This window comes from Diabrotica undecimpunctata, chromosome 8 (assembly GCF_040954645.1).
Source record: "Diabrotica undecimpunctata isolate CICGRU chromosome 8, icDiaUnde3, whole genome shotgun sequence".
NCBI lineage: Eukaryota > Metazoa > Arthropoda > Insecta > Coleoptera > Chrysomelidae > Diabrotica > Diabrotica undecimpunctata.
In genome coordinates this window covers 19,062,664-19,090,341 of record NC_092810.1, presented here as the reverse complement: position 1 = coordinate 19,090,341, position 27,678 = coordinate 19,062,664, and the positions used below count along the sequence as shown (strand labels likewise).

The 27,678-nt window shown below is 34.4% G+C and overlaps 1 protein-coding gene across 2 annotated transcripts in view; it reads right to left on the bottom strand.

Moving 5' to 3' along the window:
- Positions 1-27,678, bottom strand: part of LOC140447249 (neuronal acetylcholine receptor subunit alpha-3-like) — a 52,004-nt gene that overhangs the window by 8,609 nt on the left and 15,717 nt on the right. Inside the window, exons 1-5 of one of the 2 annotated variants that reach the window (XM_072539796.1) lie at positions 23,532-23,688; positions 8,853-9,019; positions 6,759-6,803; positions 6,597-6,706; positions 4,782-4,959 (exon numbers count right to left, since the gene is read on the bottom strand). In XM_072539796.1, coding sequence (XP_072395897.1) covers positions 4,782-4,959; positions 6,597-6,706; positions 6,759-6,803; positions 8,853-9,019; positions 23,532-23,592 — 561 coding nt within the window. In that variant the 5' untranslated portion in view covers positions 23,593-23,688. Of the gene's footprint in view, positions 1-4,781; positions 4,960-6,596; positions 6,707-6,758; positions 6,804-8,852; positions 9,020-23,531; positions 23,689-27,678 lie in introns of those variants that run through there. The other variant, XM_072539795.1, reaches the window with a different exon arrangement.

Below are 27,678 nucleotides of genomic sequence, written 5' to 3'. Positions count from 1 at the left end.
ACTTTTTTTTTTGTTTACAAGCATTTTTCAATTTAGAAAATCTCATTTTAAATAGCAAGTATTTTCAAAAAAGTCCTCTGTTATAGTTTATTTTTATGAACGAGAGAGTAATTAGCATAATTTTAACTGGTAGCTCCGACCACTCCATGGGCGTGCTCAAGATTAATTGAAAAATTACTTTGAATAATTGTAAAAAATAAATGAATTATTTCAGTGTTATAAAGTGTTATGTGTATGTAAACAAAAGTGACCTCTTTTATCACACACTATATTAGAACTGACTGGCCTACATTAAAAAGGGTTTTAAAAAATTCACATTTTTTTTAATTTTTAAAAATTACAAAAGAGAAAAAGAGTTTTTAAAACCGTCTAAGGTATGTTAAATAGATGAATAAAAATATTAATATAAAACTTACAGCTACTTGTTACAAATCCAAATCAGATTCAGAAGATGAACTTTCAGAACCAAGATTTATAATAACTGGCTCGATCATTTTATCAGTAATATTGTCCAGCTTCCACATTTTTTCCTCTTCTTTAATAGTGTGATTTACTGCCTTTTCCCAGTTTTCAGGTTTTACATTATTTACGGCCTCCAAAAACAACTGTTTAACATCATGAATTTTAAAAGTGGTATTTTTTCTTGAAACTTCACTCTTTATCTGTGCCCATACCAGTTCAATCGGGTTTAATTCACAATGATATGGTGGGGATCTAAGTACTGTCATTCCACGATTTTTGGCAATTTCATCAATTTCGTATTTTTTAAATTTTTCTTTATGAAGGGCACACAACGAATAAAGTTCCTTTCTTATAGATCCGGGATGGTACGTAATATTTTTTGAACTCAGCCAATTCTGCAAGTCCTTTTTTAACCTCTTGGTTGTGGGCAGTCCTTCTATAAGTCTGGAGTGATAACTTGCATTATCCATTACTATTACACAGTTCTTAGGAAGAAGATCTATCATTTGTTCGAACCATTCTTGAAAGACATCAGCGTTCATGTCTTCATGGTAGTCACCGGTACGAGTTGATTCAAAAGTTAATAAACCACCTTCAACAAAACCGTCTTAACTGCCAATGTGTACTATTATCAGCCTGCGTCCCTTTCCTGATGGTAGGTTTAAACCAGTAGATAAGTTATTTACAAAAGCGTGCCTTTGACTTGTAACAGTTTCATCCTGCCAAAATTTATTTGGTGTATGACCCTCGTTGATCCATGTTTGATCAAGATAAAATATTGTTCTTTTTTGGTTTCTCATTTCCTTTATGGTTCTTAGAAAATGTCTTCTCCATATGACAATATCGTTTCTTTCTAATAAAATAGACTTTCTGGGATTCTTTTTCCAGCGGAAGCCTATTTCTTTTAAAAGTTTCCATAACGTACTTCGACTCATTTCTGGGTAATCCTTATCATCTCGAACTGAGACAAGAACTTTACCCAATGTTGGAAATTCTTGTCTAAAGAAGAATTCATGCACTTTCCGTCAAAGTCCTTCTTTAAAATGATATTCTATTTGAAATTTTGGTTTCCCTGGAGCATTACGTGGCATTTGAAAACTACCACATTTCTCTTCTTTAATAACTCTGTAAATCGTAGATTTCCCAACACCAAGTGTACTGCTAACTAACTCAACGGTCTCATCAACACTTTCACATAAACGTTTGTCTGTAAATGATTTAAAACAATTAAATATTAATGTTTTTTCATTAACTGCTAGAGGACCAATTTTTCGGCGTTTACACGGCATTTCCAAATTTTCCATAACACTAGTATACACAATAAACTGCACCTTGCAACTGAAGTACCTACTTTTAGTGAACTGTTAAGAATTTTGAATACGCCACTTGGACCTTCCTATATAGAAAATGGAAAAACCCACTATCACATTTTCTGTGGAATAAGTTTAGAAGGTAATTATCTAGTCAATTACTGTCGTAGATTCCTGGAATTAAAGAATTAAATGTTTGATTGTTGAAACCCTTACTTCGTGGAATGCACTCATTTCAGATAAAATAAAACGTTTTATTTTATCTAAAGAATTAAACTTTATTTTGCAAATAGGTAGGTACTTATTAAACTTTTATTGGTTATATATAACCAATAAAATAAACATCTTACATTTCTTGCAAATTCATTAGTACCTGTTAACCTCCATCACTCCGACACTGGCAACCTTATTTAGGGATTAGTAAACCTCACAACTATTGTATTCTATTCTGCTCCAACCTTTATACCTGGTGGTCATACTCAATTTAAAATTGTTATCCTATATACTTCTGTAAACTTGTTGACAAATATCTGTTTTTCATTGAGTCACCCGTATCAACAGTTTAGGGATTTGCATACATAATTTATTGTTTTATTATTCTCTCATACATAAAAATACACTATAAACGATTTCATCCACAATGCGTAGTTTTTTCAAATATTAAAATGAATGAAAACCGTCGCGTTTTTGCTTAAATGTTAATAAAAAACAATGACCCAGTAAGAATTTAGATACCCACGAGATGGTACGCCTTTTCTATTGACTTCCCCCAGATATTCCAGTTGAAAAATAGCGCCCAGTAATTTTTCGATTTTTTAAGTGTTCTTTCGGCTTCGTTTCCTGGCGTATATAGATAAATTAACCCTTTAAAAATAAGGGGAGAGTGGCCCAAAATGATCCTCTAAGGCAAGACAAAAAAAATCTAAAATAATGCTTAATTAGCGGGTAAAAAATTGGAAAAATAATTTGTGGGCTCATCATTTATGCGACGTCAATGTCAGTATGCCGACAAATAACAGATGAAGAAGGTCCAATTTCTCTTTCGTCAAGGTCATAGTTGTCTGAACTGGAGCCCTGACCACAATTTTTCTTACAAGGTATTTGCTGATTTGCTGAACTGGAATTGAAGGAGCTGTTACAATGACATTTCCAGTTTGTTGCGTGTTTTCCGTTCGTCTTGCTCTGTAACTTCAGCAGCTGCGAAATCGACTTCTGAGAAAACATCTAGATTGTAAGGTAATTCATCCTTTCTTGATACCATTAATAGCTTTCATGAGGTTGCAGGCTTTTATGTAGGATTCATTAAAAACTCTCGAAATTTGAAATACTGTAAAAGCTCTTTCTGGGTGATTAGTCAGCCATTTTTCTAGTGCTTGATCATAGTAGTAATTAAGGGAATATATAAAGCTAAAGTCTAATGGCTGTAGCCTGTGTGTAGTATGCGCAGGTAAGCATAACATGGTAACAAAATTACTTTTTTGGCTTTTTCGATGATATCTAAGTTCTTAGTGAGAGAAATGTGACCATCTAGAATTAGGAGCGCTGGGTCTTCTGCTGATGGTTTAACGAAAGAAATACAATGATCAAACCAATCTGCAAACAGACTTAGATTCATCCACCCAGAATCATTGCATCTGAATGCTGCTCTTGATGTTATCTCATCTTTTAACCTCCTTCTTTATCATCTTTCGAGAAAAAACTAACGTCGGTGGAACATATAAACCTCCCACAGATATACAAATGACTGCGTAGTAACTACACCTCGTTCGGCAGAGACTACTTAACCAACTTGTTTACGATCTTTTGGCAAGAATCTTACAGTTTTTTCCTGGTACTGTACTCACAGATGTTTCATCTACATTATATCCTCAGTGGGAGGAATGGCGTTTTATCCAATATCGTCTTAAGCAAAGTGAAAAATTTTGTTATAACAGTTCTGTTAAAAGCACTACTATGTTTCTTCAGGAAATTCTTCTTAATGAAAGTAGAGACTGTCTCGTGCGAAAACCCTTTTAACCAGTCTTTACCAGCAAGTTTTGTTTGGTTCGTAACTCTATTCACAATGGCATTCCTAACTGCGAGTTGGTACGCTATAGACCTTACGTCTTTGGTGTTAAGGCCATACATTCGGCTTTCCATGTTGAAAATATGAGTTACAAGCTATTGTTCTTGTTCCTCGGTGAATATGCTATTTTTGCTTCCTTCAAATGGTCAGTGGTTGCTTTGTTTTTAATTTTACAACATGGCGTCAAACTCATCAACGGCACCTCAAAATTGTTTGCTGATGATTTGTATATATATTCTATAGCTTGCTGCATTTTATCTTCGTCCCATTTTTGCCTGTCGGTCTCCATTTATAATTTTGAACCATTTTGTCGTCCTGAAAAAAAAATCAAGTGACCTATATTTTTTATCCCCGGGAAAAAATAATGATCCCTGGATCATTTAACTCGACACCATGGGGATCACTTTGCCCAAAAGATCACACTTTTCTGACAGCCATGTTTATTACATAGGCCAATGGTTTGGTATTTCGCAAATATCTCAAATTATTGGCAAAATATTGGACTTAAAGCAACTATAGCACAATTGAACGTTCCTTCTTGTTTAAAAGTAACTTTACAATAGTTTGAATGGACTCACCGTATATCAAACTTATATAAAATCACTGTTAACGCGAAATTCGAGAAATGAGTTGTTTCTACGCTAAAGTCCTATATTCAACTGACTGTAAAGGCACAGAAAAATAATAATAACTGCTTTCTTATTTTGTGGTAGAAGTGCGTTGGGTGATGGCTAAGCTACTACAAATACTGATGGCGACAGTCCAAAAAATAGTATGAAGGATGGTTTTGCCCGCAAGGATCACTTTTAGACCACTCTCCTCTAACTATAAGCTTACAAATAACTAACCAACGAAGTTAAAAAAGTAGTTATAACTTTTACAAAACGATTTCTATCAAAATACTTACAATTTTGTTTTTAACTCAAGACTAACCAGACACTCACCTTGTGCATCCAGGAACCTATCCGTAATTTGCAATCCTGTTTATCGAAAGGATATTTTGACAAATTGGGAACACACAATACATCCATATGAATGGGAGGTACGCAAAGAACGACGCCATTATAATTTACCATGCATCTTATAGTCGAAATCAATTCCGGATCTTCTCCTTGGTTAGCTCTGAAAATACATATACATTGATACTTTATCTAAATATATTATAAAGCACCATATAATAAACTTGGTAATATATGTCAGTATAATTTAATAATTAATTAATGGAATTAATTCTCCAAGTTTTGCGGAAATACAGTCCAAGCTAATTAGATATGGATCACCGAAATTTCTTGAATTGCTTTGTACATTGTTTGAAATATACTTAATGAAATCTGAATACCTATTATAAATTATTATATTTTGAAAATATTTTGTTGAATTAGACAGGATAGCAAAATAATCAAAAGATCAAAATTTTAACAATTTGAGTTGATGATTGAAACAACGTACAAGCGTAAATCAATAAATAATGCGTCGATGGAGCACTACTCTTGGATACGCCTGAGCTTACTATGAAATAGGTTATCAATATATTCCTGGAGTATCTCGTTTCATCCCCTAATTAACTCCTCCAGAAGTTCTCGCGGGGTTTGAGGAGGATGCTCTAAGTTAGGAAGTCTCCGACCCATTATATCTTACACGTATTCAATTGAGGATAAATCTGGGGATATCGGTGGCTAGAGCAAAAGATTGACTCCAGCCTATTCACAGAAGTCCATTGTGACTCTCACAATTTATGTTCAATGGCTTTACGTTATCCTGCTAAAAAATTGGATCTTGGAACGTCTGAAGGTAGGATATGAGATCTGACGTATCTCTAAGCTATGAGGTTCCCTCTGACAAAGACTAGAGGTAACCTTGAACCATAAACGGTAGCACCCCACACCATAACTGCAACAGTGAGGTGTACATGCTGTGGATTTCGCCTTTCACATCGTCATCTTCTGACCCTGACTCGGTCATCATACATTAGTAAGCAAAATCGAGATTTATAACTAAAGACAACCCCATTCCAATCCTTATCCTAAGCCAATCATTCAAGATGAATACGTCGATTTTCAGGGGTAAGAGTGTGACCAAAATGAAAAAAGTCGAAACTATGAATTCGGCGACAAATTGTTCGCATCACAATTGGTCTTCCATGTTCTGAAATCCATATATTTACGCATCTGGTAATATAAAAGCAGTTTTTTAGAACCTTCAACCTCAGATAATACGAATAATGGAAAAAGTCTGCTTCAGATAGCTTGAAAGCCATTAAAAATAATATTAACGATAAAGATAAAAGAATAAAATATAATATAGACAAAAAATATGAAAGTACTCAGAATCAAGGGAGAGGATCTAAACTCATCACATTACCTTATAGAATTCACAACAATTCATATATTCATTCAAATACATTTTGAGAACGATTTCCGAAGTAGAAATTGAAACGTCAATAAACTTATTTCAAACTTCAATCGTGGCTTATTCCCATTAAAATAGTAATTATCCTCTAGAGCTGTCTAAGCTGACAAAGAGTTCTAGAATCCTGGAATGGGTATCATGAGTGAATGAAAAATATAAAATAAGCCAACTGGCTGAAATACGACCAATTTCCAAAAGGTGGCTTCCATGAAAAAAATCATTATGATCTAGTGTGGATGTTATTTGCTGATAAAATGAACCCGCTCTAAGTGATCTACGTTTTTAAAGGGCTCAGTAACCATAAACTATGAAGACTGTATTCAGCAATTTTATAAATCTTAAATACTTACAAATTATAAACAGATAAGTCTGGTGTCCATATTTGATAGGTATATAAATAAATATTTTTAATGTTTTCATGGTCACTCGGTTTCCACGTTAAGTGTTGATCACGCCAATACTAAAAATTTAATGTTTTACACAAATGCATAACCATTTATCAATGTACATACCAATGACAACCAGGCATCCACACTAAAGGTACTAGTAAGAATATCCTAAAAAATAAAAGAAGATTATACCAGGAAGTTTCGTTTTAAGTATTTAAAAAAATGTTCTAAAATTGTTCTGTTTTTTGCTCTTGAACCAAACGGCAGAAATGTTGTATCTCCCAAATTAAACAAAACCTTTTTTTATGTCTTCATTTTTCTGGGTCTCTTCAGTATAATTATTTCTTTTTAAAGACTGGAATAGAATTCTTGTTTTTAGAAGGTAATGGTCGCTTTTTATTTTTAAACTTGTTATTTTCTGTTAAATGATTGCATAATCGATTATTTATCTAAGGATCCAGGTATATTTGAGTATATCTCAATGTTGAAAGAAGCATTTAATATTTTTAGATTATTGTTTTCGCAGCATGTTATAATTCTATTTCCATTGTTGTTGTCTAACTCCATTTTCAATATCAAAGGCCTGAGTCATATCTCCATATATTCTCACCATAGCTTTGGAATCCTCCAGAGTCATTCGTATAAGTTTAACCAACTTATTGGGAATCCCTAACATAGATAGTTGCTTTAACATCTTTTGTCGATCTACTCCATCAAACGCCTGTTTGAAATCGATATACAAGTTGTAAATAGGTAGGTTATATTCAACACATTTTTCATTTATACCTCTTAACATATGTATTTGGTCTATAGTTGACCTCTTTGGTCTGAAGCCACATTGGTATTCACCAATCATCTCCTCCGAAAACGATTCCAGGCGGCTGTATATAATGCCTGATAATATCTTGTAGACGACATTTAAAACTGTTGTTCCCCTATAATTTTTGCAGAGTCGTTTGTCTCCCCCTTTGAACATAGGAAGTATGATTCCTACTTTCCAATCTTCTGGGATGGCTTCTAGTATCCATATGCGGTCGATTAGTTTATGGATACGCCTCCATAGCGCATGTCCACCATTTTTTATCAGTTCTGCAGTTATTCCATCTGTGCCAGGTGCTTTGTTATTTTTTAGATGATTGATGACGTTTATCATTTCTTCCAATGTTGGTTACTCAACTAGTTGAGCTGCTGTGTGGTGAATTATTTCTTCATCTTCGTTTTGTTCTTTTTCTGGGTTTAACAGCTCTTGAAAATGCTCCTTCCACCTTTTTATTATTTCCTCTTTCTCGCTGATAATTGCCCCATTTTTGTCCTTGCAAACTGTTGATCTTATTATGTATCCTTGGGTGTATTGCTTGGTTTCCTTGTAAAATTTTCTGGTCTCTCTTCTGTTGTTATTACTACCATAATTACAGACAGAAATGAAATATTACATCTGGTGACTAAATTCTACAGCTAACTATACAAAGCTCTATAGTTAGCTGACACACTTGAAGAAGTAATCAGTAACCAAGAAGATATACCAGAAGTCCTTCCGGAAGAAGTAGAATCGGCAATTACAAAAAAGTATGTCTTTCTGCTGTCTTTCTTTGTAACAGTTATTACAGCTATGTTCACATTTAGTTCTTTTGTTCCAGTTATTTATTTTCTTTGATCGAACTGGTACGTTCCACGTGCCATATATCAGTATCCTTTTCCTTTGCCATTTTCGTTGCAGTTTGATCAATTTCTTTCGAGGCTTTGATTGAGTTTATTTATTTTTGTTTATGAATTTTGAGGAGTTCCAGTAGATTTTTAAACTAGCTAAAACATCAAATCGATTGGTTAGCCACCATTTAGCTCTCATTTGGCACTAAATACCTGTTGAAGCGTTTAATACGTTTAATTTTTTGGAGTTATTAAGTTCACTGATCATAAAGAGCTTCAGTAATTGATTCACACAGCTCATATAGCTTAATAATTGAGCTTCACAAAGAGTTTAAAAAAAAGGTAATAAATTTTCGAAGCTATGGAAGAAAAAATATACATCGAAAATTATAAATTCCACATGCAAAAAAACGATATATATAGTTTTAAAACAGTCGATAATATGGCGATGAATATGGAGAGAAAGCAGCAAGAATTAAAAGGCAACAACACTCTTGCTAAAATGTAAATCATGACCTTCAAGCTCTCTCAAGCTGTATAAATGAATATAAAAACGGCGTTAATACTTACAAAATCAAAGTACTTTAAAATAACTTTAAACGACACAGATGTTGCGTTTTGATGATTGACCACAGGCCTTACTGAGCTGTCGTAATTACATAGGACCGCATCCTTTAACTTAACGTAGGTTGTGCCAGAATTACTGGGAGGGCAGCTAAGGTCTTCTGCACTAGTGGCTAAAAAAAGGCAAAATTAGTAAACCATATATAAAGTGGTTTAAGTTACGTCTACATCAAATATTCTTTTTATTGTTATGATCTTATTTTTAAGAGATGAACTAATAACTTTTAAAACTACATTAGATAAACAAAATGAAATATTTGAAGATTTTGAGCAAAGTGAAACTGAAGAAGCTTTGTCTCCCGAAATTTCAGAGTATATTCTTTTATCGTCTGGTGAATTTATTTTTTTTTAAATATAAATACCTTTTACTTTAGTGGTACTTTCTTAATCATAAGCTTTTTAATTATCTTGATGATTAATTACAGAATCATCAGAAAGTTTTAATCTACATCAGAATTATTCAGGTTCGAATGATTGCCTCCGATAGAGCAATAATAGATTGACAGCCCTATTTATACCCAGCCCAATTTTAAACGCAAAAAGGTACGAAAAAAGGGGATACTTGAACATAGATTCCTGTATTCCAGGCGATATATACCAAATGAAAACATTTTGGACGAATTAATCAACCGACACTAAATGGACGTTGTAGCAATACAGGAAACCAAATTGACGAATAACAAAAACACAAAGTTTATTGGCTATGACATGTACAGAAACGATCATAGAGCAAATTCAGGAGGCACTGCTATCCTAGTGAGAAAAGTAATTCCACAAACCAGAATACTAACACCACATCTAAACACTATGGAAGTAACTACAATTAAAGTATAAATGAGGCAGGAAGAAATCAAGATTACCTCTGCATAAGCGAGGTCACGAAATCTTATAATAGACGATAACCTAAAGGCGTTCCTGAATATAGAAGAGCCGACCATAATAAGACGAGATCTAAATTCGAGATCCTTAAAATGGAACGACAGATCTACGAATAGTAACTGAAGATAACTGAACAACTATCTAGCAAACAATGAAGAAACAATGGTAATAGTGCCCATTGAACCGACAAATTTCCCAGGAACTGCTCAACCCACCCATCTAGACGTAGTAGTAACTAAAAATATAGGACTACAGACTACTATTCTACTATTCTACTAAAAATAGGAACATGGAAAGCAAAAAACACAACAACAAGAAAAAGAAAAAAAAAAGCGTGGTCAAATTACAAAAGACTTGTGAGGATTGGAATCAACGACGTTCTAGTGATAAACAACAGAGTCCTAGAGTTCGAAAACATCGTACAAGAAGCACTCATCAATAGCACTACTGAAGAAGAAATAGACATACACATGGGAAGGTTTAGGGACATAAAAAAGCAAATAATGGACATAATATTAAAAAATAACGGAGCCAAAAAGAGAGCGAAAAGGAGAAGAAACCAGGATAACAAAAACAGGGTAAATCGGTTAAACGGAGAAGTGAAAACGGCACTGGCTGAACATAGAAGCCGACGGTGGGATAACCACGTTCAAGAAATAGAGGAAGGTCCAAACCCATACCTCCACTACACGATGAAAATGGAATTGTCTACTCCATAGATGAAAAAGCCGAGTTGATGGGGAGGACTCTCAGGAAGGAAGGAAGGAAACCCACGTTATCATGATTTCAAAGTCAGGAAAGAATACCACGTTTCAGCAAAACTTCAGGTCGGTAAGCTTACTTCCAGCAGTCAGCAAGATCGTAGAAAGAGTAATACTAATCAGACTACAAGCTCAAATATACGAAATAGGAATAATCCCAGAAGCTCAGTTCGGATTTAGAGTAGAACACTTCAGTGAATTACAAGTACTTAGACTGGCAGGATAAATAACAGCTAGATTTAACGACAAATAGTACACAGGAGTAGCCTTCCTGAATGTAAGCCAAGCCTTCGACAGAGTCTGGCATAAAGGACTGGTATAGAAAATGAGAGGATACGGATACAGTGAGGCCATGACGAGACTGATCTCTTCGTATTTGAGCAAACAACGCCTTAACGTTCGGATAGGAACACGAAAGTCCGCAGTACGAAGCTCTGGAGGCTGGAATGCCACAGAGGGCAGGCCTGTCACCTCTACTATATACAATATACACCGCAGATGTTCCAAGAACACCAGGTACACTACTCAGCCTCTATGCAGACGACACTGCGATTGCTGCCAAACACAGAAACTTAGAAGTAGGAACTAGCGGTAAGCAATCTACAGACAGCATTGGATGGAACATTAAAGAATGGTGTATCCAATGGAAAATAGTAATAAATTCAGAAAAGACACAAGTAATCATATTCAAAAAGAAAAGAGAAACCCTAGAAGAATAGCAGTTACTGCAAAATAACCCCATCGAATGGAAAAGAGAAGCGAAGTTAGAGTCGTTATGGATCAAGGTTTAACATTCACCCAACACGTTGACATAACCATACAGATAATAGCAACATCCAGAGCAGCAATAAGAGGATTAGCAGGTAGAAAAAGCAAACTGCGCATAAAGACGAAAATGAGACTAATAAACAGGATTATACTCCCAATAGTCGCATATACATCTCTCGCATTGGGAAACAAGCAATTCAAATAAAAAGAGAATATAAGCAGCCCACAATAACATCCTCAGCGAAGCGGCAGATGTACCCAGATACGTCGCTTAACGCTTTCTGTTCAGAGATACAGAAAGCTATATCTGAACAGAAACCCAACAAGTAAAGGTGATAGATAAACTGGCAGAAAAGGCCAGAATTGAGTTTACAGAATTGGAGAGTCGCCCAAGCCCGATCCTGCGAGAAATTTTGAGCAGCTACATTGCGAGCGGATTTGGATGGCAAGATAGTCTGGTTTTGGAACAGTTGTAATAGCTTCGCTAACGATTGGTACCTGTAGATCGTGGTGTAAACTTTTTTTCGTAAGATTCCAAGGAGAACTGCAGATTTGGCACAGTACTTTTGATTGGAATCGTAATTTTTTATTTGTTGGTACATATTGGCTATATCGATTTTAAAATACATTTATAAATTAGAAGTTTGTTCTGTAGGCTAAAATTTCATTTTTGACTCATGTACCACTTAACGAATGTTGTTGATGAATACTTTTGGCGCTTGACCCTTTTTTAATGTAACCGTGTATTTATATTTTTTTGTAACATAGGCGGCATATCCCCATATTTTTCCAATTCTTCGGACAGGACAGAACAACAGCGTTAAAACAAGTCATGAACAAACGGATTGAAAACCATTGCGTGGCACACAAATGTATTTGAAAATCAAGACAGCATCCAGGAAGGTTTTGAAAATATTGAGTATGGAAATTCGGAAACATAACACAAAGACCACAGTTCGAGCAGCTGGTTTTGTCAAATAGTTTAATATTCCTACATTCTAGTATTAATTGGATTTCTTTTACAAAATAATGCCACATATTGATACATTATTTAACCAATTGCAGACATTTGAAACGGACTCTGAAATTGCAATATGCCTTGACAGTTTTGAAGAAATAGTTGTTAAAATCAGTAACAGCCAACAATCGGAGAACCGAAAAGACGGATACGAATTATATTTCAAATTGAGGGTAGTTTTGTTTTTAAAATTCATCTATTTGACAAAGAGAAAATTATGAATCTTATACAAATACCTTTAAAAGACATTTATATCTTTTGTAATGGTTGAAAAAAATGGCCTGAAATTGGAATTGGCAGTATTTTCCTCGCGATCAGAAATAACACAAGAAAACTAAAATGTATTCGATTGCTTACGTATTTCAAATTTAATAATAGCATATGCTTTGTATTCAACATTTTATGAAATAAGTAAAGTTTTGATTATTCTAATAACGATGTCAGTGACAAATATAGAAACTAAAAAATGTTTCTCTACTTTGAAATTGATCAAGACGTTTCTAAGAAGTATAATGTTGGAAGAATATGTTAATACTTTGTTGTCAATAGAAAAAACTTAAGTTGGAAAAATTTCTGACTTCAACCAAAAGGTGATAGAAAGGTTCATCTCTGATAAAAACAAAAGAATTTAGTTTCGGAAATATCCAACCATAAACTGCCCAGCAGAACCAAAGGCAAAAGTTCTAGACTTCGAAAACATTATAAGAGAAGCCTTTAACAATAGCACTACCGAAGAGAAACATACAGGCAACAAAGGTAGATTCGAAGATATTAGCAAAGACCTAAGGGAACTACATAGGGAGAAGAAGAGAGCAAACAAAAAAGCCAGAAGAACAAGAGCCCAAGCAGACAAGAACAGGGCAAACGGACTAAATGGGCAGATCAAAGACGAGCTATAAAAATACGCGAGTGAGAAATGGGTCAACCAGCTAATCATAAGCCACGATAGGAAACCAATGTCACTTCTACATGGAGAAAATAGCATAGTATACATTACTGTGAAATACCTCCCAAACATAAATGCACTGATTACTTTCAGAAGATTCCGTAATTGATAGAAAGCCCATGTGATCACAATCCATAAACCAGGAAAAACAGTATTTTTCCACAGAATTACAGGCCAATAAGCTTACTGCCATCATTCAGCAAAACTTCTGAAAGAATGATATTCTCAAGGCTCAAAGAGGAAACAGAAAAAATACAGGTCTTACCGGAAACCCAATTCAGATTTAAACCAAACACTAAAGTGAACTCAAGGTGCTCAGGCTAACAAAATACATCGCAGCAGGCTTTAACGATAGACAGTACACTCAAGTAGCCTTCCTAGACGTAAGTATAGCATTCGACAGAGTTTGGCATAAAGGACTGATCTACAAAACGAAGAACTATGGACAGAGCAATGAAATGACAGAAATACTCACCTTATACCACGCATAACGAAAAATTCAGGATTCGCATTGGACAAATCCTATCCGAAGTCGGAATTCCGGAGACTCCACAGGGAGCTATTCTGTCTCCACTGTTGTATAGCATATATTCAGCCGATGTCCCAGAACACCAGGCACCATGATCAACCTCTATGCAGACGACACGTCAATAGTGGCAAAGCACAGTAACCAAGACATTGCAACTAGGAACCTTCAGAAAGCACTAGACGCCGTAGAAGAATGGTGCATACAGTGAAAAATTGCAGTAAATCTGGAGAAAACCCAAGCAGTGATGTTTAAGAAGAGACGCTGCGTACCAAACGAACAACTAGAGATGTTCAACTTCCATTGGATGGTCAAATGAAGCAAGGTACCTCGGGATTACCATGAATAAGGAACTCAAGTTCACATTCCATATTACAAGAACAGTACAGAAGGCAAAAATGGTACAATCCAATATCCAAAGCTGGAAGAAAAAGGAAATTAACATTCAGAACGAAAACAAGGCTCATCAACAACATCATAGTGACCATCCTGACGTACGCATCTCTCGCATGGAGATATACTTGCAAGACGAACAGAAAGAAGATCCACGCTGTCCACAGCGGAGCACTACAAGATGCAGTGAACGTTTCTCGATAGGTAGCGGAGAGATTATTTTTCAGAGACACCCAATAGATCAAAGTGAGCTTAGCCGAAAGGCTCTGGTAGACTTACGGAAGCTCGATGCTCGGGCACAGAAAACACATAAAGACTACAGGAAAAAGAAGACTACAGGACTAAGATCTCACGCTGTCCCTCACGCTGACTTCACGTCGACAAGACATCAAAGTGTTTCGATTTCCAAGACCCTCACGTGACAAGCATTATTATCATAGTAGCCCCTCACAGCGCATCAGCGTGCTGATGAAGGGGGTCATGAAGGATTGCCTGGAGAGCATTGGGCTCGGATGATTCGACCTTGACCTGAACCAATCCTCCTCACCCCAATGAATTGTATGCCCAAATGTTCCTACGGGTAAGCAAGTTTCATGCAGGTCGGGGATTACTATCGTGTGTGTGTGTGTGTGTCATTTTAAAAAGTAGGGTTTTGGTAAGCAACTATTTTTGGGTATTCTCGAATCAGCACCCGCTGAACAAAATTATGACCAATCGCCAATGGTTATTACAAGTACTAATGTTTAGTCACTATTATACTTTTAATCATAAAATTTCCAAGAACAGGTATTTAAAAAAAATTTTATTGGTAGACTAACAAATAACTAATACATTTTACAATCAATAACTACATTCAAATTGAATAAATTATTCGTATTATGCAATAATAAAATCATTTATTAATCCATCTATTAATTCCTCTTTTGAACGATGATTATCGCAACATGAACAGCCTCGAATATCAATATTTACTCGTAGATACCTACTCATGTTTCCTAAATATATAGTTTTTTATAAAATTATTGTTAAACAAAACATATAATAGCACTAAGTTAATTATTGTTTAGAGGACCACTTTTTTTATTGAATATTTAATTTAACAAAAAGGAAATTTTCAAGGTTACCACATCAAATAACTATGTTTATTAGTTTCAATGTTTTGTTATTTTCAAACACAGGTTGTACTAGAAAATAGGAGAAGTTACAGTACTTGTTTTTTGCTGTAATTCTTAATATCTGATAGCACCATTATTTACTCAAAAGGATAATTGAGGAGCAGACTTTTACATCACAACTTTGTCCATATTTTCACCATCACACGAAGTCGATATGACTTCGAGGTGGCGTTAGATTCGTCATCATTTTAATAATTTACATACTCCTAGGAATTCTAAGCGTAATATTTCGCGTATATTTTTGGCTTCAAAAATCACCTAGACAAACAAAACGCATTTTGTCAATTTCAGCGAAAGACAAAATGTGATTCGTTTGTCTTGCAATGTTTTTTACCACACGTAACGACTTTATTTTACTCTTAAGCATTGTAGGAATCAACAGTATCTGATATTAATAGTGCTCAATAAGTTGTTTGTATTAAGGCAATTTAATAAATAAATAAAACAATGAGTGAAGGTGAGCATATAGTGGGTGATACAAATAGAGGAACCAGAAAAAGGAAAATAAATACTACGGCAAAAAAACGTAAGAGAGAAATAAGGCAGTATCCAGGTTATATTGTGCTATTGTGGTTTAATGTGTTGTATTTTAGATATTCAGATTTAGAATTCAGAAACATTTGAATGTACAGAACTCTTGTTCCGACATAAAATTCAATAGACGGAATTTCTACGATAATGAAAAAAATAACAAAAATGCTCAGAATAACACGTTAGTACAGATGATTATAATAACAGAAATAAAAAGGCAAAGCTTCAGCATCAGTACATATTGATTTCTCATTGAAGTCTAGAAGAATCTATTCGTCATCTAGAAGGATTTGTCATTTATGTCATTCAAACATAAAAAAGCTTTGGAAGATGTATAATGATCAGATTCAAGATCATTCACTCTCAACAAACTACATTTTTGTCTTTATTATTTTTTTAATAACTTGCTCATTTGTTTTTGCCTTTGGAAGTCCGAAGTACTGCTTTTTGTGGCTTTTGCATAAGAACAAACACTCAGATAAATACCATCAAGGATGAAGAGCAAATTAAAATTGATAATGGATTTAACTATTCACAAGACACGAGCAAAGCAGTTTATTAAATTAATGAAGAAGGAATCTGCTGATAGAGTGGCGTAATGCTTTGATCTGCAACATGTCCAATATGTACCAAAAGTGCCTATTACAGAAGCATTCTATGCTCAGCAACTGACAAAAACTCCTGTTTTTTATACATGGCTTAAAAATGAAGCACGAAGAGGTGTGGTGGAAATAAGATCAACGTTGACTGACTTTCTAAAAAAGACTGATTTTGAACCAGATATTAAACATCTAAGATAGTTGTCAGACGAATTTCCATGTGGGAATTCTTATTCTGACCTGTACATTTGTATTGCTCGTGACCACTCATTTATGCCAGCGGATCGAGTTTTTGGTTAAGTTAAGCTAGATTTTCGTGCTCATGCTTTTATAAATTTACCAATGTTGCTCCATATAATTATCAGATTATCTTATAGAATGTACGGCAGGAAAACCTCTTGTTTTATTTATTATTACCACAAAAACGTTACGGTGCGTTACATGGGGGAGAGGGGGGGGGAGACAGAGTCAAAAATTGTGTTATGTAAAACTTGAATGCCCCAACATACCAAACAGCAGATAACTTCAAACATATCAAGAGAGAATGTCTAAACTGGGGTCGACCTGAAATGCTGATTGAGCCAAATGGGCCAGTTGGAGAAATATATAGATAGGTGTAACTCTATGAGGACCACGACTGAAGTGCCGCAGGTCTCCGTCCTGGGGTCATTGCTTTGGCCGACCTGGGCATTGGTGTACAGGCAATAGCGTATGCTGATAACCTGGTGGAGCACAATGAAAACTGGTCAATCATGCATAGAGTGAATCTAGCCCTCAACAAAGGGTTGATGGGACGACGAGGCAGACGTGGATCGGAAGCAGGGACCTCATACTGGCTACCGAGAAGGCTGAAGCTATGATCCTCAAGAGTCCTAGAGCCAGAGGCCATATAGTTTTTATATTGGAGAAATGAAGGATCGTACCTGCCAAAAAAGTGAAGTACTTAGGGGTAGTCCTAGGTACGCAAAGCAGAAGGAGAATTTTAATGGAAATGGTCCACTCTACTGTACTTTATTCGGCACCGGTATAGCAATAAGTGCTTAACATTAAGAAATATAGGAGAATACTAGAAAAAGCCCAAAGAAAAGCACTGCTATGGGTAGCTCGTGCATACAGAACAACATCAATGGTGGCCATACAAGTGATCGAGAGGAGTGTTACCCATCCACCTGATGGCGGAAAGGGCGAAAAATTACGGAAAGGATGAGCAGGACAAAACAGTAGCTCGGAATAGCGACATAACGGAGTAACAAGAAGAATGGACAAACAAGCATAAAAAATATTGGATGAGGCCTAAAAATGAATATGAAAAAAACAAAAATAATGACAAATACAGATGACCCCAGACGTATAACTATAAATGGCAGTGAGATAGAACAAATCCAGGAATATATCTACCTAGGCCAAATTCTGAGCTTTGACAAAGAGAACCAAAGTGCGGAAATTACTAGAAGAGCAAGACTAGCATGGGCAGGATTTGGAAAACTTAGTTGGATACTTAAGAACCGCAAAATACCCCAATACTTGAGGAGCAAAGTGTTCAACCAATGCATCCTTCCTATAATGACATATGGATGTCAAACCTGGACCCTAACCAAGGAAAACATGAATAAACTAGCCACAACAGAAAGAACAATGGAAAGAGCAATGTTAGGTATACGACTGTCAGATAAAAAGAGGAACGACTGGGTAAGATCCAAAACAAAAGTCGAGGACACAACAACAAAATTTGCCAAACTTAAATGAAGCTTCGCGGGCCACACTGCTAGACAAAAAGACCAACGTTGAAATACTACAATACAACATTGGAAACCTTACGAAAGTAAACGACCAAGAGGAAGACCACAGATGAGATGGGTTGATGATATTAAAAGAATAGCCGCAACAAATTGGAAATATGTTGCTCAGGATATAGACCGATGGAAGGAGTTGGGAGAGGCCTATGTCCAAACATGGACGACAGAAGGCTAGGAAGAAGAAGAAGAAGAGAGGGTATTAATTCCAAATATTAAAGACTGCATGAAATGCGGCGACAGAGACACTAACTACTTTTTCACCCAGTTCCTAACAAGTCACGGCTTCTTCAGGGCATACCTAGAAAGGATAGGGAACGCAGCAGATGGAAACTGCGCAGAATGTGGAGTGTCCGATACGACCGAGCACTGTGTGTTGGAGTGCAGAATATTCAACAATAAAAGAAACAAATTGCACATCACGGTAGGTAGGGTTAGCGCAAATACCGCAATGCGATACTGGAGGCAGTAACTCAAATTGTCAGAGAGGAGGAAATACTAGAGAGGAATCTGCAGCAAAGCTGAGACAGAGAGGGAGAAAAAGCGGGCTATTCATATGATTCACCGGTCTGAGTAGTCCGGTTGCGGGTGTGGATTTTGGTTGGTAGGCATGGAGCTATGGGTACATCTGTGAGCATGACTCCTATGGGAGGACTACGTGCGGGTCTATACCCTTCCACCCTAAATCCAATACATGCCAGGGCATCCTTAATGAGACACGGACTGGTACGGTCTTTAGAGGATTTACCAGCTCTTTACCATCAAAAAAAAGTACGAGAAATACTCAATAATAGATCGATTAGGTAGAGAAGAACTAGAAAATCGAGAAGATTTCTTGAAGAAGACACAAAAACCGTGTGAATACGCGCTTATTAGAAAACGGTCATAATTAGGAGAGAAACTGTGAATGAGGCTAGGATCCACATAGATTTATACAGCCTAAATGATTTAATTAATATATAAATGGGAATAAGCCACAATTAAAGGTTAAAATACATTTATTGACGTTTCAATTTCCACTTCGGAAATCGTTCTCAAAATACAAACATTAGTAAATTAAACAAATTTTGTTTTTGTTACTTAGTGAATTCTTCTAATAATTTAATTTTATCTGACTCATCTATATTGACAATTCAGACATACATTATACATTTTAAAGTAGACGACTTTAAAATGATATTGCCAATATTGTTGAGTTGCGTTCCTGGGACGACTTTACTTATAAGATAGTTCATTCGATTACATGAAATCAACTTTAACGTGAGAATATCCGTCAGAAAAAATCATAACATGTAATTCGTCTTTAAAAAGACAAATACATGCCATGATGACAGTAAAATTCTCCCGTTAGTGATTCCATAGTAAATTATGAGGGAAAAACCAGGAAAAAACCTCATAATACTATCCCGACATGGTAAGTATTTGATCTTGCATTTAGTTTACCTTCAATAAATACCAAATTCCGATTTTATATGTTTGTTATTTAAAAAATATAAATGATGTATTCTCTATATGCTGTTATTTAAAAAATATAAATGATGTATTCTCTATATGTTACTGACTTACCAATACTGGTATTTTCCTTTTAATAAATTCCTCTTTCAATATGGGTAACCAGATCCTACTAGTAGGATCTGGTTACCCATATTGAAAGAGGAAGTTATTAAAAGGAAAATACCAGTATTGGTAAGTCAGTAACATATAGAGAATACATCATTTATATTTTTTAAATAACAAACATATAAAATCGGAATTTGGTATTTATTGAAGGTAAACTAAATGCAAGATCAACTACTTACCATGTCGGGATAGTATTATGAGGTTTTTTCCTGGTTTTTCCCTCATAATTTACTATGGAATCACTAACGGGAGAATTTTACTGTCATCATGGCATGTATTTGTCTTTTTAAAGACGAATTACATGTTATGATTTTTTCTGACGGATATTCTCACGTTAAAGTTGATTTCATGTAATGTTTGTACGCGTGCATTCGTATCGTTTTTGTTCTTAAGTTCTCTTCGTGTCTCGATAAGTCTTTTTGTCTCTTGACTGATTTTTTCCTCCTTATCTCTCCTTGGATTTATATTGCACTTTTTCTCTGCGTTGTTAATAGCTTTTATTAAATTATCGTTTAAGGTTTCGACATCCATAACGTCTATATTTGTTGTCTCTAGTCAGAATTTCCTCTTCGAAGGGCATGGTGTTTTCGATTGGATTCCATCCTATTGGAAGTGTTTTTGTTATCATTTTGTATCATTGTTTTTGGAGATTTAGCACGATCTTCGCTCTTAACATTCGGTTTAATAATAAACACCAACAAAACGAAGCTTATGAAAATAAGCATGCAACCACAAATTCTACGACCACTTGTTATAGAAAACGACGTCATCGAAGCAGTGAACGAATTTGTATACCTGGGAGCGCTCCGTAACACTGAAAATAATACTATAGTGTATTTTTATGTATGAGAGAGTAATAAAACAATAAATTATCTATGCAAATCCCTAAACTGTTGATACGGGTGACTCAATGAAAAACAGATATTTGTCAACAAGTTTACAGAAGTATATAGGAAAACAATTTTAAATTGAGTATGACCACCAGGTATAAAGGTTGGAGCAGAATAGAATACAATAGTTGTGAGGGTTACTAATCCCTAAATAAGGTTGCCAGTGTCGGAGTGATGGAGGTTAACAGGTACTAATGAATTTGCAAGAAATGTAAGATGTTTATTTTATTGGTTATATATAACCAATAAAAGTTTAATAAGTACCTACCTATTTGCAAAATAAAGTTTAATTCTTTAGATAAAATAAAACGTTTTATTTTATCTATTTGCAAAATAAAGTTTAATTCTTTGCCTATTTGCAAAATAAAGTTTAATTCTTTAGATAAAATAAAACGTTTTATTTTATCTGAAATGAGTGCATTCCACGAAGTAAGGGTTTCAACAATCAAACATTTAATTCTTTAATTCCAGGAATCTACGACAGTAATTGACTAGATAATTACCTTCTAAACTTATTCCACAGAAAATGTGATAGTGGGTTTTTCCATTTTGTAGGAAGGTCCAAGTGGCGTATTCAAAATTCTTAACAGTTCACTAAAAGTAGGTACTTCAGTTGCAAGGTGCAGTTTATTGTGTATACTAGTGTTATGGAAAATTTGGAAGTGCCGTGTAAACGCCGAAAAATTGGTCCTCTAACAGTTAATGAAAAAACATTAATATTTAATTGTTTTAAATCATTTACAGACAAACGTCTATGTGAAAGTGTTGATGAGACCGTTGAGTTAGTTAGCAGTACACTTGGTGTTGGGAAATCTACGATTTACAGAGTTATTAAAGAAGAGAAATGTGGTAGTTTTCAAATGCCACGTAATGCTCCAGGGAAACCAAAATTTCAAATAGAATATCCTTTAAAGAAGGACTTCGACGGAAAGTGCATGAATTCTTCTTTAGACAAGAATTTCCAACATTGGATAAAGTTCTTGTCTCAGTTCGAGATGATAAGGATTACCCAGAAATGAGTACGTTATGGAAACTTTTAAAAGAAATAGGCTTCCGCTGGAAAAAGAATCCCAGAAAGTCTATTTTATTAGAAAGAAGCGATATTGTCATATGGAGAAGACATTTTCTAAGAACCATAAAGGAAATGAGAAACCAAAAAAGAAAAATATTTTATCTTGATGAAACATGGATCAACGAGGGTCATACACCAAATAAATTTTGGCAGGATGAAACTGTTACAAGCCAAAGGCACGCTTTTGTAAATAACTTATCTACTGGTTTAAACCCACCATCAGGAAAGGGACACAGGCTGATAATAGTACACATTGGCAGTTCAGACGGTTTTGTTGAAGGTGGTTCATTAACTTTTGAATCAACTCGTACCGGTGACTGCCATGAAGACATGAACGCAGATGTCTTTCAAGAATGGTTCGAACAAATGATAGATCTTCTTCCTAAGAACTGTGTAATAGTAATGGATAATGCAAGTTATCATTCCAGACTTATAGAAGGACTGCCCACAACCAAGTGGTTAAAAAAAGACTTGCAGAATTGGCTGAGTTCAAAAAATATTACGTACCATCCCGGATCTATAAGAAAGGAACTTTATTCGTTGTGTGCCCTTCATAAAGAAAAATTTAAAAAATACGAAATTGATGAAATTGCCAAAAATCGTTTAATGACAGTACTTACATCCCCACCATATCATTGTGAATTAAACCCGATTGAACTGGTATGGGCACAGATAAAGAGTGAAGTTTCAAGAAAAAATACCACTTTTAAAATTCATGATGTTAAACAGTTGTTTTTGGAGGCCGTAAATAATGTAAAACCTGAAAACTGGGAAAAGGCAGTAAATCAAACTATTAAAGAAGAGGAAAAAATGTGGAAGCTGGACAATATTACTGATAAAATGATCGAGCCAGTTATTATAAATCTTGGTTCTGAAAGTTCATCTTCTGAATCTGATTTGGATTTGTAACAAGTAGCTGTAAGTTTTATATTAATATTTTTATTTATCTATTTAACATACCTTAGACGGTTTTAAAAACTCTTTTTCTCTTTTGTAATTTTTAAAAATTAAAAAAAATGTGAATTTTTTAAAACCCTTTTTAATGTAGACCAGTCAGTTCTAATATAGTGTGTGATAAAAGAGGTCACTTTTGTTTACATACACATAACACTTTATAACACTGAAATAATTCATTTATTTTTTACAATTATTCAAAGTAATTTTTCAATTAATCTTGAGCACGCCCATGGAGTGGTCGGAGCTACCAGTTAAAATTATGCTAATTACTCTCTCGTTCATAAAAATAAACTATACCGCAGAGATAAACTGCAGAATTTACATGGCCAACAGATGCTATTTTGAGCTCAAAGTGACTTTTAGAGCATAAATTTTTCAAAAATTAAAAAAAAAATAAGGATAAATAATTCTGGGTATGAATGGGTTAATATGACATCAAAAAATTATTAAACGATATTAAACAATGAATAAATATTCTGCTTTCGAAAAAAAATCGGCAGTTGTATTTGTTATAAATAAAAATTCCATATAATCGCATCCTTTATTTAAAATTCACGCACACCAAGGATACAGAGATAATAAAAAAGCGGATGTAAGCCCACCAAAAAGTAATTAGTAGTAGATACCTGTAATTTTATTTTATCTTCGACAAACAAATACATAAATTTATCGTAAGTGCACTTTAAAGAATACTTACGGATTCCATCGACAAACAAAACGACCACTACTAAAAAATAGAACAAACCCTTCGCGAACATTACGACTAATTTGAAAATAGCACACTATACTACACTACAGATTTGGAATTAAGCGAGATTGGAGTATTCACTAAAAAGGTAATAAAAACCTTGATTACTCTGTACCGGAAACTGGTTAATATTCATAGAGAAGCTGCAATTTATAAAATTCTATGAAATCAGTTGGTTTATTCGATGTTCAATAATAATTATATTCATATCGTAGGTATGTATCTACCGAACAGGTAAACGATAGTTAACCTACAGGATATTTCAAAACATAAATTGGATTTTTTTCCGGGTATTTCACGACGATTTAAAACACATAAAACAATTAAGAAGTATTAAAAAAGGAAAGGATGCCAAAATAGTATATGTTCACGAGTATAAATGAGCCTTTAACCCTTTCTCTACTGAAATATAATTAGACAGAGAATTTTATTTAATTTAATTTATTTTTTTTTGGTGGAATTTTAGTTAAATAGGTATAAATAAATGGGATTATACAAAAAAATCCCCCACCAGATGTAAAAATTTTGTTGTACACGTTTGTGTACATTAGTACCAAACAGTAGTTGGGCTAAATGGTAAAAATGTGTATTTTTTATGTAAAAACTTTAAAAATAAACCGAAATAAGTAATAATTATTTGTTTTATATTTAGCTTATATCTAAGATTAAAATACATGAAAATTTATGAATCGCAAAAAAAAATCTAACACAAATACAAAGTCATTTCGAGTGGAAGGTCAAAAAGCAGTTCCTCTCTTTCCTAGACACAAATATACATTACACTTGCGGCACCGGAAATGTGAACGCCCTTTACAGTTGTTTTGTTTGCAGCGCCCAATCCCTTTCTCACCACTGTGAATAGGCAAATGATCTACATTATCTAATCGAACTGTGTCAATGGGACTAGTTTCAAATCTACACCTTTTAGTGTTGTTTGAATTTGTTTCTAAAGTTACGTCTTGGAAACTTGGTCGACCCCATTTCTTGTCTTTACCACACATTGTACCAGCAAGTACCAAGGAATTTCCAACATCCATTCGAAAATGTAAAAGATCGAGAATTTTCTTGCTGTCAACACCTAATCTTTTACAGTCTTCTTTGTACTCCAACCAACTGTTGCAGATTGCCATATCTATTGCGTGGAAGAAAAGACGAAGGGTCCATTTCTTCGATCTGATAAATATGCGATATAAGCCTAATAAAAAATCCATTTTATCTACACCGCCCATAGAAGAATTATAACGCTTGATTACCTCTGGTCTTTCAACATCTACAAATGTTTTTTTTATTTTGTCTCATATTTTAACGATATCTTTATCTCCAATACCAACAAAGTTAGATGCCATATTGACTATTCTGTTATCAAACCATTTGACTAAAATAACGTCACTGTCTTTACTATTGAGCTGTTTCACTGTTGTATACTGCAATAACGCATAGGATGAAAAAAAGTTGTCAAAGTATAATTGTGTATAAAGTGTTTGAATTACTACTAAGATGAATTACAACTGCAGCACCATGTCAAAATTTGTTTTGTTAAGTTTGTTCAATTTCGGTCTTTTTAACCTGATACAAAATAAAATCATATATCAGTCCACTTTCTCCACATAGTAGAAACAGTTTTATTCCCCATGGATTAGGCTTTCTTTTTATATATTGTTTCACCGATAATTTTCCTTTGAAGGGACATATCTGTTCGTCGACACATAACTTCTCTTCATGTTTGTTATTCTCGGCATCTTTTCAAAACGGCATCAAAAATTGGTCGAACTTTATAAAAAATATCTGTATTATCTGGATCTTTTTCTAAGTTATTTACTATGTGTAAATATGTTCTGGGTTTATAGAATCTGTTTCTGGACATACTGTTTATAAAAGTGCTCATACCTATAGCATTATACCAATATAAATGTATTCAAGGCAGTTTCAAACATCCCATTATGATGTGTAAACCTATAAGGATCTCAATTTCTTTTGAATTCGTTTGTGCAAAATTAAAATCGTTACATTGCTGGGCATACAGATTTGTTTTCTCTGCAACATTTTCGAATAAAGCTGCCGGGATATATTTTGAGAAATATTCAATAGGCAACTTAACTTCTGTATCGCTATGTTCATCTTGAGGTTTTTCCATTACCAATTTTGCATTGCTAGTGGGGCAGTTTGTCTTTCTGTCCATTGAATTTGGTTTTTAGTCGTTAAATACGCAAAAGTATTTTCATCATTTCTGTTGATAGTATCTTCTATTACACCTACGTCGTCGAATATTTCACCTTCTCGAAGCTCATCTTCATTATTGTCATCTTGTGGATCCATTGCAGCAACTATGTCTTCAATGCGGCTTTCCACATTTTCTGCTTCTTCTAATAGACCTTCATCATCAGCTTCACCTTCGGACAAATCAGAGAGATCCGAAAAGTCCCCGTTGTCTAATTTCTGCATCAAATTTTTCACATATTTGTCAACTCTCACGTCTCGCATAAAAATCGATGCTTTTGAGTTTCTTAAGCCTGCAAAGAAAAATTTTGTTGTAACTTTTGCCTGTAATCAACACACATTTGATTCGAATCCAATATAGCCTCTGAATACAGTTGTGCACGATTGTGTACACAAACAACTAACTGAAATTTACCTTCCAGTACAATTGTACACGATCGTATACATAATGTTTTATACAGTTTTTTCAAAAACCTTTACCACATAACGATGAGATTACTATCAAGAAATATTCCGTAAACATTAATAAAACCATGCAGTAGAATAAAACAGCAACAACGTAACTGTATAAAATTAAAAAATATATAAATGAAAAGTACTCACCTGATCCACAACTTCTGTTGGTCGCCATGTTGGTTGGTAATAATTATTTAAACCGATTTTTCATAGATGGAGCCAGTGACTTCAAATTATATTAAAAGAAGTGTACCTGATCATGTACAAATGGTTTTTGCGGAATACATATAAAAGTTCTCTTATTTCTTAAGGTTTGAAATCCATGTACACGATTGTGTACACCAGTAGCGAAAGAGTTAAAGCTCTCGCTACGTGTAGTGTATATGGGCACGGCGCAAAGTTAAGTGTCCTTAACGTTGTAAATGTTAAAAGACATAGATATATACTAAGACGAGTGTCATGCGAGATTTCTTATTTATACCTGCGTTATCACTTTCAATTAAAAATGACATTAACATTAAAAATATGCGCAAACAAAAGAAGCGACCTTTTTATTTAGCGTAAACATTAAATGTACAGTTTTGATTACAAAATTTACTAGGGCCAGCCGGGGGAACTGGAAATGATTTTTGCAGACTTTACTTTAAAATTATCTAGAAAAAGTATAAATGAAATTTTAAGTTCTATATATAGCTTCTGAGCTTGATTTGTTAGAATATACACAAAAAGACACACTTTTTACTTAAAGTCAGACTTGGGAGTGTTTCCATTTACCCGTAATGTTGGAGTAAACGAAAACAACCTGTTATTAACAACGAATATAAGTACGCCCCCTCTATCTTTTCCCATGGATGAAATTATTCACGAATTACTTTTTATACTAGGTCTCTTTCTTACCCATAGAAACTAGTATTGTAAAATTAAGCCGCTAGTCCATAGAAATCACAATAAGTTAAACAAGGATCAACAATATGGCATGTCTTTGATACATCTTTGATACCTTGTTTACCGTAAATTTTGACGTTTATAATTTCTATTGACAATTACATTAGCTCATTTGTCGTGTTTATTGATTTATTTGAACTTTTTTTTGTTTTTCAAATTATTTAACTTGTAGTCTTTGGGTATGTTATTTGAATTATATATTTTCAAGCATAATTATTGTTAGAACGACTAACTGTTGCTCTCTTAATCTGATTATTTCCGGTAAGTATTTATTTTTAAGCTAATGATAAAAGTAATATTTTCTAATCTACAAATTGTCATTATACTACATGAGTCTGGCTATAGTTCCGTCGAATGGAAACTTATTTGTATATTTTCGAGATTACTTATTATTATTTTTAAGATATGTCTGGAAAAACGCTAAATTCTCAAGCGCAGCAACTTGTGTTGAAATTATATGAATATTTTGAGTTAGAAA